This window comes from Trachemys scripta, chromosome 4 (genome assembly GCF_013100865.1).
Source record: "Trachemys scripta elegans isolate TJP31775 chromosome 4, CAS_Tse_1.0, whole genome shotgun sequence".
NCBI lineage: Eukaryota > Metazoa > Chordata > Testudines > Emydidae > Trachemys > Trachemys scripta.
Genome location: NC_048301.1, coordinates 6,425,180 through 6,438,995, shown reverse-complemented (window position 1 = coordinate 6,438,995; position 13,816 = coordinate 6,425,180). Strand labels below are relative to the sequence as shown.

The 13,816-nt window shown below is 40.8% G+C and overlaps 2 protein-coding genes across 2 annotated transcripts in view; one reads left to right on the top strand and one right to left on the bottom strand.

Moving 5' to 3' along the window:
* The window catches only part of DNAAF2 (dynein axonemal assembly factor 2), a 22,880-nt gene extending 11,136 nt beyond the window's left edge, over nucleotides 1-11,744 (top strand). Inside the window, exons 2-3 of the mRNA XM_034768446.1 lie at nucleotides 3,995-4,141; nucleotides 9,155-11,744. Of these exons, the coding sequence (XP_034624337.1) occupies nucleotides 3,995-4,141; nucleotides 9,155-9,724 (717 nt within the window). The 3' untranslated portion in view covers nucleotides 9,725-11,744. The remainder of the gene's footprint in view (nucleotides 1-3,994; nucleotides 4,142-9,154) is intronic.
* Nucleotides 11,745-11,987: 243 nt separating this feature from the next.
* On the bottom strand, nucleotides 11,988-13,814 carry MGAT2 (alpha-1,6-mannosyl-glycoprotein 2-beta-N-acetylglucosaminyltransferase; the record flags this gene model as incomplete). The annotated part of the gene is made up of 1 exon (XM_034767909.1): nucleotides 11,988-13,814. A coding segment is annotated over one exon (1,146 nt), but the record flags the coding sequence as incomplete, so codon positions are not given.
* Between the last annotated feature and the right edge of the window lie 2 nt (nucleotides 13,815-13,816).

The following is a 13,816-nucleotide window of genomic DNA, read 5'->3' as shown; positions in this document are numbered from 1 at the left end:
ACATGTCCGGGAAAAAGAGGACGTATGGTAACCCTAGTGCAACCAAGTATACCAGAAGGATTGTGGATTGATTGTTAGCCTACACAGCTGGACCTCCTCGTGAATTGACAATCTAAGTGTATGTCTACACTTAGAGTTTTTGCGCTGTAAGTTTCACCGGTGATAGGGAACCGGTGAAAATAAAGCGCTGCTTTGTGTACTCATTCAATTCCTAAGGCATCAGAGAGTGTTTACATTAGCAGCACTTCCATCGCGATGAGAGCAGCGCTGTGCAGCTCTCTCGATAGGCCTTGTGGGAAGGGTGGGGGGTGTGTGAGCGGAAGGCATTCTGGGTCCCTGCTCAGTGCCCCGGGCTGCCCTGCTTTATGTCCCAGCAGCCCTATTATTTCCTTGTTTCTTTCATGGCATTTTTTTTAAACCCTCTTGCTATCTGGCTGCTTTCCCCGCCAATTCTACAAAGGGAAAGGGAGCTTCGAACTTCCCGGGGCTTACAGGGGGAGGGGCAGATGTCCGTGTGTCAGAGCAGCGAAGATGCTGGCCAGAGTGGTCGCTTTTGGAACTGTGGGATATCTTCTGGAGGCCAAAAAATGGTTACACTGCTAGAACGTGTCTTCACTTTCACAGCAGTGCAAAAAGAACAGCGGTAAGAGCTGTATGTCTCTCGTGAAGGTGGCTTTCTTTTTGTGGTGGAACTTTTGAGTTTTACCGCAAAAAGTCATTAACAAGTGTAGACGCTCCCACAGTTTTAGTGCAAAAAAGGGACTTTTTACGTTTTAAATGGTAAGTGTAGACATACCCTTAGATAAAGCAAGCATTTTTTCCTTGCCCCTCATATGCTTATATTAGTTTTGTAAGAGTTGGACGTGAAATGTATAGTCTTACCTAACTGCATATATTAATGCTTCCTTGCTATAATGCTGTAAGTCTGACTGGCCCCTTTGTAATAAAGTAAACGATTCTGTATATAATACTGTAATAGCTGTATTCTACCTAGTATTTATCGTAAGCACGTGTGTAGATATGTACTTCAGAAATGTCGTATTTTCTAACATCTAAACTCCTATCCTCTTTTTTGGTGATAAGGCACATTGTAGGGAAAATCCTATTTTGTTAAAGGTAAATGTCTTCCACAGTTGTCTGTCACAGAGGTGTTGACAAGAGAGCCCATGGAACTTTTTATATAGTCTGTCATTTAAATGTTTTTAAAGGGACCCTCAAGGCTGACAGTCCCTAAAAATAGGCAATCTCACAACCTCTTTAAAAAAAACATTTTTTTAATATAAAAATTTCTTCTGACACTTAAAATTATCAACCTTTCCAAAATCAGGGCTGCAGTATGGATAAACAAGTGTGGTAATCCACTATATATGACCCCAGAGGGCTGTGTTCTGAAGTGCAGGGTTCATGTATATTTAAAGCCCTTTCCAACTTCCAAGAACAAAGCTGTCCATGAGAGCTGAGGGGCTGGCACAGTGCACCCACTAAATCTGCTTCCCTGCAAACCAAAACAAAGCTAGTGGATCTTACTATTTTTATTTATGGAAGTTGTGGTAGCCTGTCTTCAGTGCTGGACAAAACTTTTCCTATTATTTCAAAGCAATTTTGAATGTGACTACAAGTCTTCCTTGAAAATTTTGTCTTTGTCTATATAGTTGTTTGCAGTTTTTGTAGAGTACTAACTTTCCTGTCTAAAAAAGAGTTGTTATACTGTGATTAGGACTAGATTACGTATTACAGGAGGATGCTAGAAACTTAAGACTTTCAAGATTACTCCTGTGAATGTTTTATTTTGGGGTCAATTAATTCTGTACTGAAGATTTCGAGACACTTAGCAAATTTTTGGCAGGTCACAGGAAGGAAAAAAAGATAACAGAACAAATTCATTGCTTAGTTTTGAACTAATCTCTTCCCTAAACTACATTACAAATAATAATAGGTTTCCATCTCATATAAAGCAAACTGAATAACCTTTAATTGTTAGGTGCATTATGGGACTGGACTAGATGACCTTTCGGATCCCTTCCAGTCCTATGATTCGTTGCTCAGATTGTATGTGATCAAGAGGAGACTTCAACAGAAACCGTAGATGTCTATAGTTTGTTCCTCAGCAAGAACAATCAACAGAGCAAACTCTACAGATGGCAGATGCAGTGCAAGATGACAAGGACTCAAGGATTCCAGACAGCCAGTCATTGTAACTACCAGGCAACCAAATGACCAAGTTGTTATGCAGCCAGGTCATGTAATTAGAAAATCAGTACCATTCAGAGACACTTAACAGACAAAGACAGCGTGATCGCATAAATACTGTAAATGATAGGAATGTAGAACTTAAAGGGGGAAGATGTAACAGAATGCTAAAGTTTATTATATTCTGCCACTAGGTGGCACTGTGTGAAATACCATCTTTAAGCTAACCTCAGTCATCGCAGGCAAAGCATTAAAGGATCTTATGATACAGGCTCGATGTGTTCGTCTCGCTGAGAAGCAAGTCAATGTCTGGTACAGGAGCATGACAGGGATATCAATGGCTAAGCCCTTTCTACAAAATGTAATCACCATTACTACTAGTGATGCTGCTAGTGTAAACAAGGCCCCTACTGTATTCTCTTCATGAATAACCTCTCTGCACCCTCCCTATCTGTCCTGCTGTATGTGTACATTTCTTGGATTGTAAACTCTTTGGGCAGAAAATGGGTTTAATTCTATACTGTGTAAATTGGCAGTATATACATGATCTCCAAAGTTTCATTTAATATTGTATGACTATGGAACTGTTTTATGCTCCAATTATAGCTTCTTTTAGCGATCAAAATTATATCTTTGAGAGCCCAGACACAATTGGATGAGAGAGCTGAAAATATTCAAAATTGCCTCATTGCATCTATCATCAACAGGACTTCCTTGGTGGCTGGATTTTTCTGGTATTCTAGCTCTTATTAGGTTGATGAGATGAGGGAGTAAAAAGGGAATGAGGGATTTAAATGTGTGTGTATTAAAACAATCCGAGTAATTGAGAATCCCAGAAAAAGAGGTTTAATCTTTTTCCAACTATTTTACATAATGGAATAATTTATTGTTAAATAGAAAAAGAAGCAGATGAATAAATCTATAAAGTATTATTGTCTTAATTAAACAAGATATTCCTGGTTGTATTTTTGGACCATTAATATCCACAGCTCGTTTGAGTCATAAGACGAGTAGCAACATGCTTCACAGTGCACCTGAATCACACATGAATAGCCCTAAAAATATATCCTGGAGTATCTTATTTAACTGTAAACTGCATTTCATTTCATTCCATTCCACTTGTATTTACCTGTACCTGAATGAAGCTCTAAAGAGACAAGTTTGTTACACATCTGAAATGGATATTGTCATATATATATTTCATATTCTCCACTCTAGAAGGCCTAATCTTGAAATCTGATGACTAAAATGAGCTGTACTTATAAACAAATCAGATGTTTAAAGAATGAGGGTACTTGTGGCACCTTAGAGACTAACAAATTTATTTGGGCATAAGCTTTTGTGGGCTAAAACCCACTTATCGGATGGTAATTAAACAAACCCACAGATCCAGAACTTTTTTAAATCGAATATCAAAAGAGAAGGGAGGGCAATTAAAACAATTTTTTCATTGTAATCGTTCCTCAAATGGAAACTGAAAACAAACACATGACATGTAGAAAACATGCCTCCTTTTAAACCATTGCCTTTTGTGTGAGGCAGACCCGTATTTTGTACGGAAATCATTTAAACCATTTTCTTCATGTTCATCTCTCACTACTTCTGAATGTCTTATGGAGAATTTATTAAACCAGAGATTTCAACAGATATTGTTTTCACAAGTAGTGCGGGTGTCTCAGCTGCATATTCAGAATCAGAATTTTATATGTATCTATATATTTAGTGGGTTGCTGGGTACAAAAACACTGACACATAATGTGAAAAGAACATGTAAACATGTAAGTTCATTTTTTTTTGCCTTTAGGAAAGGTTGTTTGTCAGTGAAGAAAATGTTGATGAATTTCTGGACAATGTCTTGTGCCCTTCATTCCTCACACAGACAACACTGGAAAGCCAACCATTAATTGAAGTACTTGATGTTACTGAGGTCAAAAGTCAAATCAGATTAAAGGTAAGGATCTGCTAACAATAGTACATGGCACTTCTATAGTTTAACAAGAATAGTGTGTGAAACCTCCCTCAAATGGAGTCATTCCTGCTCTGTTTGGATACTGTTGAAAATCACGTATAGGAAGTGATGTTTGCAAGTGGAAACATCCGTTTTTGGAAAGGCCGATTTACTTTAAACTCCATTCAAATTAAATTAAATGGTGAAGTGGAACTATGTACAGTTCTGGCTTAGCAGCAGTTTTATTGGGATGACAGTGATACATTGTGTTGTCTCATGTATAAATACCTATATAATAAATCCCTCCATATTAAAACAAAAATATCACTGATTTATAGTCACCGATTTATATCTCAGTAGTGTTCAGGGGATACAGAGACCCAGAAAGTGCTTCCAGGTCACAGCCACTTAGCTGTGCTGGAGTCTGCACTCTCCAGACAAACCAGGGATAGGGACTTTACTGGAATAGAACTGGTCAGAGGTTTCTCTACACTGCAGAGTTTTGGTGGCAAAACAACAGAAGTGTACACACAGCAATGCCACTTTTGGTGACAAAACTCTTCCATTTTTTGGTGACAAAATAAAACCACCTCGATGAGAGACACAGGGCTTTTTGCACAAAAGTTTTGCTGACAAAGTGCCAGTGTAGATGCTGCCATTCATTATGTCGACATAACTGGCCTCCCCCAGTATCACACAATGCCTGCTATGACCGCTCTGCTCACTGTTTTGAACTTGGCTGCCCTGCAGGCATGCACCCCTCCCTTTTCAAAACTCGGGGAAGCTTTGATAGTCCTCATCCCGGAGAGCTCACCCAGCTGCTGAGGAGGCTGTGGGAGAACTCAAGGGAATTGCAGAACTGCAGGTAGGCAGAGTAGGCCGCTGCTGTGGGGGAGCGAGAGAAACTGCTGTGGATTGGTTGCTCAGGCTGCTGTCTGAACTTAGAGACAGCATGCCGGCACACCCTCCCCCAACACATACACTTCCCCAACACACACACACTCTCTCTCTCTCTCTCTCACACACGTATATGTACTCCTCTCACACACTGCCCAAACACACACACTGTTTGTCTCTCTCTTCCGCCCCTCCACACACAACAAACACACATACTCTGTCACTCACTCTCCTCCTTTCCCCCCACATACACTTCAATCTACTAGAATGCCCACAGAACAATAGGATTGAGAAACCTGCATCATGTGACACTGTACTTACCCCGTGAGGCATTGAAAACCCTTCCCAAAGCACCATGTGACCAGTTGCACAGTGGGATAGCTACCCACAGTGCACTGCTCTCTGTGCTGATGCAAGAGCTGCTAGTGAGGATGGGCTCTGCCAACACAAGGAGCATAGTGTGGATATGCAACAGTGGTTAATTAAAGTGCTTTAATTCAAGCGGCATAAGTTTTATTGACAAAACTCTGCGGAGTAGACAAGGCCTGACTCTCCAACTCTTCTTTAAGGATGTGCTCAATATGACTAAGTGAAGAGTCCATGTCCCTCCGTATACACAATTTTGAGTAAAGTTTTGGAGCCCTGTGGATGTAGTGTATAGGAATCCAATGGTTCTCAACCAATATCTAGATGAGTTGATGTACCCCCTGGCCTGAGGGTACACAAAGGTCTTCCAGGGGTCCATCAACTCATCTAGATATTTGCCTAGTTTTACAACAGTCTACATAAAAAGGGATAGTGAAGTCAGTACAAAGTAAAATTTCGTACAGACAATGACTTTATACTTCTCTATATGCTATACACTGAAATGTAAGTACAATATTTATATTCCAATTTATTTTTTTATAATTTATATGGCAAAAATGAGAAAGTAAGCAATTGTTCAGTACTAGTGTGCTGTGACACTTTTCTATTTTTATGTCTGATTTTGTAAGCAAGTCGTTTTTTAAGTGAGGTGAAGCTTTGGGGTACTCAAGATAAATCAGACTCCTGAAAGGTGTAGAGTAGTCTGGAAAGGTTGAGAGCCACTGGCATACTCTATTGGTTCAGGTACCTCTGAATAAAATCTTTCATGTTTATGGATGCAGCTCAAGACAGAAGCCCCAAAAGGCCCAAAATTTGTACTTTGGAATGTGGGGAGTCACAGACAGGCTTAGGGAGAGGACAGAAAACTCATTGTTTTGGGATTGTACTGAGGATGGACTATGCTGAGATGGGCAGGGAGAGGTCACAGTGAAGAGGAGCAGTGGGAGCGTCAGGAAGGTAGAGGGTACCTTGGAAAGTTTGTCTGGATAACAATCCCAACTTTTTCTATTTATTTGACCTGAGCTAAACCTTTGAATCTTGTGAGTTTTCCCTGTGAGTTAGGGCGTACTTGTGAGAGTACAGGGTTCTTTTCTACACAAGAGCAATGTGACTAGAGGATTAACATGGGACTAGGAGGCAGGACTTCATGAATTCTAATCTCACCACTGCCATTCATGTGGTGTCAACTAACCGACTCTCCTCCCTCCGTTTTCCCATTAGTTCAAAGGACATCGAATGCAGCCTACCTCTGACGGGTACCGTAAGCTTAAGCATTATTTCCATTTTATCAAACACAAAACTGAGACACGTAGGATAAGTAACTTGCCAGAAGTCCTACAAAAAATACACGGCAGTGTCAGGCAACTCTCCTTGCTCCTAGTCTCCTGCCTTAACCAGAAAACTATCCTTTCTGCCCCCTTCATTGTCTAAATATACAGAGGTACAGCCACACGTATAAACCAAAAAAAATTAATTACATCTTAACCCTTTACAATAACTGAACAAGTGTGGAAAAAGCTTTCTCTGCTTTTTCAGTTTAACTTTGTCCATAGTAACTTTCACTGTTTCCCATCTCTAGTGAACATTTCCTCTTGTTCGTATGACATTTTCAGAGTAATAGAGAGCACAACATTTTTAAGATAGTTTTATCATCACATTTTCCTCTCAAAGCTGATGGGGGATTTGGGCAGGAAGAGCACCTGAAACTTAACTCTTTTTGAAACACATTACATTTCAAGTTGACAGGGTCTGTTTAGGTTCCATCTACACCTCTATGTTGCAGCTCTAGCCAACGTTTAAATGCTAATGCAAAAAACAAAGTTCAGAAGTGGAATTTGGACTTCGATACTAAAGTAGCTGAGTAAAGAACTTACTTCCGGGCTCGCTGCTCCACTGTTACTTTTCAGTTGATTATGGTTAAACTATCCATTAGACTGAGAATTTTGCATCACACTGTAGTGTTGCCTCATTTACATTTACATATTTTTGCATCGTTCCAAATTAGCTATGTTAAATATTTTGTCCCTCACTTTTGTAATTTAGTCAATATTTAGCCATAGTTTAAGAGGCATGTTTTGTGCAGATCTCAAAATAAGATATAGCCTTTTGCACATTTAGTTTTGTTTGTACCTAACAATAGATGCTCCACAGTGGTGCCGTGGGCCTAAATTCTGTGGCAAGGCTCCCTGATTAATGATATTGAATTATGTGGTGCCTTGACATTTATGACAGCTTCAAGTAATGTCAGTAATAAGGTGTTAGTTAAATAAATAATCGCTGCAGTAATCCCTTCACCTGCTATTCATTTCAACAAGTTGGTTTTATATTTTTTCAATGTTACGCCACCCTTAGTTTTCAGCGTGCTGCAGAGCTGTGAAGTTCCAATATATCACGGCATTTCTAGTCTGAGTGCATTGTAGAAGTCTTTGGAGGAAAGCTGGAGATTTTGGACACTGAATAAACCAGGGGTTCTCAAACTGTACCGCGACCCCCTTCTGACAACAAAAATGACTCCATGACCCCAGGAGGGGGACCAAAGCCTGAGCCTGCCAAGCCCAAGCCTGAGCCCTGCCATTGTGGGAGGTTGGGGCGGAGCGCAAAGCCTGGGCCCCACCACACCAGGCAGGGGGGCCAAAGCCCAAGAGCTACAGCCCCATGCAAGGGGCCTGTAACCTGAGCCCCACCACCCAGGGCTGAAGCCCTCGGGCCCGGCTTCAGCCCCAGTCAGTGGGCCCCAGCAAATCTAACGCCAGCCCTGGCGACCCCATTAAAATGGGGTCCCAACCCAGTTTGAGAACCACTGGGATAAACAGATTTGGCTTTTGGCACCGATGAAATGAGGGAGAGAGGGAAGGTAGTTTGAGGTGTTGATACCCAAGAGGTGGGTGATGCTTTCGTCAGTGGTAAGGGAATGAATCTTCTCTTACTTTCTTGTTCACAGGGTGACAGTAACTCATTTGGGGTGTGGGGAGTAGACTAGAGAAGGTTTGGAAGGGTAACGAATCTTGAAATTGCTAGTTCCCAGAGCTAGGCAACTGCCTTTGACAACATTGAGCCACTCCACTGCAGCCAGACACACTCTATTTACTAACAATGGATACACATTATGTAAAAGCTTCTGCTGAAATAACCAACAGCAAAAAAGTGAATGTTGATCTATGATATTCAGTCATCCGGGTTCAGAGTGCTCACCTCAGTGAGATGAACGAGAACAGTTCTCTGACATTGTTTTATGCACACTCAAGACGACAACACTGCATTAGTTAAACTTTCCACATGTGACAGGGACATAGTTTTCACAATCCACAACAGGCTAGGAACATTTCCTCAAATGAAAGTTTATATTCTGGGGCCAATTTTGCAGCCATGGATTTGTGGAAAATGCAAGGCTGTGTGCATAACCCAACTGTGATCATTTGCTCTTTCTTCCACTATTAACTGTTGTACATCATTACCAATTGGCAGCTGTCCAGCAACTCTTTCCACAGCAGAGTAAAACCTTATGGTGGGAAACGATCTGTAATACACTCCCACGTGCATTTTGATTACAGTATTGGGAAACCCTCAGCACAGGTCTGATTTAGCTTTCTGAAAGCACAGACTAACACAGATTGTAGATCTCATAGAAATAAATGCATTCTGAGTTATTCAGTGTCTAGGCCTCCCGTTGATAGCATTTTTGTGTGTTCAGTCAACATTAAGTGTTAGGGTATCAAAGTACAAATAATTACCTGTTTTTTTTCCCCTCAACAGTCACAGGAGATTAAACATTGTGAACTTGGTGAAAAAGAACAAACAGTTAACAATTCAGGAAGAGATCAAGTTGAAAAAGAGAATAGAAACTACTTCAAAACAAATATAGAAGCTAACCATACTGCAGATACCACCGTTGGAGAACATGGTACGGAAACGGACATGACTTCTGGATCTTTTACAACTGATAAAACAATAGTAGTAGAAGATTGTAGTTCAGGCCATTGTTTGCAGCTTGAACCTATTGACACTAGTTTAGCAATTTCTGGGAAATCTCAGATAAGTGAACCACAGTTAGAACTTGCTTTCACAACAGGCAAAAATGCCACGTCCTCAGTCTGTGAAAAGCAAGAATTACTTCATTTGAAAGAGCAGGCAAAAATAAGAAGGGATGAAGAGGTCATGTCTTCAGAGCCAGCAGAAGAGAACCAACATAATTTGAACTGTAGACCAGTTTCTCCAATTATAAAGGAAATTAATATGCAAGATGGAAGTGTGCAAATGGTTAGAGATCACACAACGCACTGTGCATTAATTTTTCAAAATTCTTTGTTGTATGAGTTGGATTAAGTTATGTCAGGATTTTAATTATAATGGTCAGTTTATCCTCTGCAGTTCAGGCTTCTGGTTTTTTTGGCATTTAAATCATTGCATGGAAAGCAGAAATCTGAACCTGAGTCTGACAGCTTCAATAAGAGGAAGCGATTTAATTGTTTTGTTTAAATCAACTTTTGTTAATTTTGATTTTTTACACGTTTTAAACTTTCTTTAAAATAAAAGTATTTTCAAAAGAAATGTTCAGTTAAGTAGAAATTAAAACATAAACAGCAACAGTAGATTACCCAACTAGTCAAGATCCAAGTCCAGGTTCTTGAAGGGAAAGTAATCTCTCTAATGTATTGAAGTTTTTATATGTACTGTGTTTTTGTAATGCTTCTCTCCAGATTTGCTATCTTTGTTCAACCTAATGACAAACAATACCCATCATTTGAAGTAAATATTTGCCAATACTCATTTTGTGGATTGTAGGGTTAGACTGCTAGTGATTTTTGGCAAATAGAATTTTTCATTCCATGGAGAAGCCCACTTTTTAATTAGTCTCCTTAAAATAAATGTTTATACTGCTATCTTATCCTACTACTTTCCTTCAGATATATAGAATCCAAATACACCAATGCAACCATGTTTAACTAATTTGTTTCTTTGTTATCCAGTGTATTAAAACCTGCATTTCCCAACCTCTCTGCATTTATTCATGTATAATCTTCTTCTAATATGGAGTCAATTTGTCTAAATTATTCCTACCACTCAAAATAAGTTTCCTGGGGTTTAAATATGCTGCCTGTTGGGATTGCATGGCAGTGGAAAGCAACAATAAGCAAGCACATTTTTAAGCTTTGATATTAAACTTTCAGATCCCTTTTCTGTCACTTAACCCCCCCACACACACACACAAAAAAGTTCCTTTAAAAACTGTTGTACATGCTGAAGAAAATGTACTTCTGAACGAACGTAAGTTAAATTAGATTTACAGTTCAAATCTCCCATAAAATTAGGTTGCTTACATAGCTGTGCCAACCACAAGTACTTCTTGGGGCTGCATATACTTAACAGAGCAAGTACTGAATTTTATTGCTTGTGACAACTCTAAAATGTATATACTGTGTTGGTTCCAGGATATTAGAGACACAAGGTGGATAAGGTCATTTTTATTGGACCAACTTCCTGTTGGTGAGAGATTTACACTGAGCTTTTCTTCAAGTCAAATCTGAAGAAGAGCTCTGCATAAGCAGGAAAGCGTCTCTCTCTCAAACAGGAAGTTGGTTCTACCTCACCCACCTTCCCCAACTCTAAAATTTGACAGTTAAATTACCCAGAAGAACAATCTGTTTTGGCACACATTCTGTTTTTTGAAAAGTAATAAACATCCACATATTGAGATGGCTTCATAACAGTTGTGTTTCCTTTCCAGTGAATACATTTAAGCAATTTATTCACATCCCATAAAGGAGGAGAGAAAATTAAGAATAGAGTTTTGTTGAAAGTCATGTTTTATCTATCAACACACAAGTTAAGCAGTTTCATTGAGCAATAATTATTTTTAGACAGGAACAAAAGGCCACTGACCCTCTATTATCTTAATACAAGTGCAGTAGAGTTTTCTTCAGCCTTAATGTAACAAATTTATCCACTTTTTTTTTTATGAATGTCTAAGTCATCTAGCTACATGAAAGTACTTTTAGAATAATTCCTGTCACCCAATTTTTTCAAGCTTGGTAGGTATTTGATATGGTTTATGGGGACTAGCTGATGTTTAGAGAGTGACTGCATTCCAGCTGTGACGTACATTCCCCCTCTGTACTTTGTCTAAGCCATTCAGTGAAATCTGTTTTAAGGCTATTCCACAGAACTTCTTTAACTAGTATTGATAAGTTTGTTATACTTCAATGGTAAGTGACATTTAAAAAAATGCATCACTACAGTTAGAATAGACAAATATTTCAATGTAACAAATGGCATTGTTTTGTATTGTTTCTGGCTTTCAGTTCCAGTTCAACATGTTTTATTAAACAGTATGTTTATTCTTTTTTATATGGCTGACTAATTTGAAGGCTAAGTGTTGTGATTACTTTCTTCCAAAGGAGGTAATATTGTGTGTTTCTCTGTTTTAACTCAATTACTGATTTTTTTAATGAAGTTAGATGTCCACTCTTTGAATGGGTAATGACATTTGGTGTGTTTTTAAACCCTCTTTGCATTAGAAAAAAAAACAATTTTGTCATAGCAAGAAAGATTTAAACTAATGGTTTTGCAGAATCAAGGACTTTCATGGTATTACAAATGTGAATTTTATTTTGGCAGAACTAAAAAAAGTATATTTCTACATTAAACTGAGCAATGATTTGTCCCTTTTATATAATCAAATACATAGCAAATAAGAGAATGCTCTTGCAGATATGCACCAAATCTCAAGCAAGCCTAATAAAATAGTACAAGCTTGTGGAATGCTGAATGATTTTACCTTAATGTCACTGAATTTAAACAATGAGAACGTTATTTAAAACAGTACACGGCTGCTGGACTGAGAACTGACTAGAGTTCAGTCAAGCTTATTCCATTCCACACTTACTCTTCTCAGTACTTTGAATATTAGGGATTTGCTCATTTCAAAATGTATTTTGCATGGAGTTTAAGAGATTCTGCAAGTGAAAAGCCCTCTAATGTAACAGATAAGAGATGCATTTTAATGTTGTTTATCCTTGTCAGTAAGCACAGCATAATGGCCACTTTCTGCATCTGGGCTTAAATTTTGTTTTCCATCTGATCTCAGCAATAGAGCCTGTCCCATTTAAAAAATTTAACTGAGAAACATGAAAGATTACTAGTTTTGGACACCTTTTACAAGAATGTTTATTCATCTTAAAGCAGAAACCAATCCAGAAACCCTTTTATACACTTCTCTCCATAAGACAGTATGGAATAATTCAAAAGAGAGGCTAGTTGAGAGTGATTTTCACTGCAGTCTGCGATAACTTTTACAGAGTTCATGGTCTCTAATATCTCCCCACCCTCCGTTTTTCACGTGAGGAGAGAGAGGTGCCATGGAGTACCTTTTACTGACACTCATTGTTTCAGGAAACAGGTACTGTTGGTTGCTGCTTAAGAGCGAGTCGATTTTGGCACTCTGGGTGGATGGTCTGCAGGCTTTCTTGTGGTGCATGCCACAGTCCCCTGTATGAAAAACCCTGGGGATTTCGGGTACTAGCACTTTCCAGAATTTTGGAAGACAAGAGATAGTCAAATGCTGCAGCGTCCAGTCCCAGTTGTAGTCGTCATATGTGCAGAAGGCATCTGTGCACTCGATCAGTTGCTGGTACGTGTCTCTGCTGAAGGCCATGCCCATATTGTGCTCGGTGGACTTCCACGTCTTCATTTCCACCTTGTCGGCTTTGCCGGAGAAGCCACCCCGCACTACGTTGTAGCTGCCCAGGGAGAGGACCTGGCACTCCGGGCACTCCTGCTGCTTCAGCGCCCAAAGCTGCTTGAGGACGTGGTAGAAGTCAGGGGCCAGGTAGTGATCCTCCTCCAGGAAGAGCACCAGCCCCGTGTGCTCCCGCAGCGCCCGGAGCCGCTCCCACACGAAGTGCAGCTTCCACCACCAGTGGTGCTTGGTCTGGGAGAACTTGGCCTCGCGGTAGTGGCCGAAGGAGTCCGGGTACTCGGCGTTGATGCAGCCCAGGCGCAGCGCCGCCTTCTTGTCGATGTCGCGCGGGCAGTCGCGGGGGTCGTGGCCGGGGAACTCGCGGGGGTAGAGCTGGGCGCTGAAGGGGAAGAAGATCTGCAGCACCTGGCAGAACTCCACCTGCGCCGCCAGCCGGTTCAGCTCCTCCGACCACAGGTCGTGGCTCAGCACCAGCAGCGCGTTCTCCACGCCCGGGGCCCGGCGCAGCGAGTCCAGCAGCAGCCGCAGGTGCTCGGCCCGCTCGTGCACCTGCACCACCAGCACCAGCTCGCCGGGCGGGCGGCGCGGGAAGCGCGCCAGGTTGCGCACGGGCTGGTCGAAGTTCAGCTGGTAGAAGAGCGAGCGGTAGCTCAGCGTCCGGTTGGCCGGCTCGGCCCGGGGCGGCGGCGGCACCGCCGAGGCGTTGGCGGCCCGGCGGC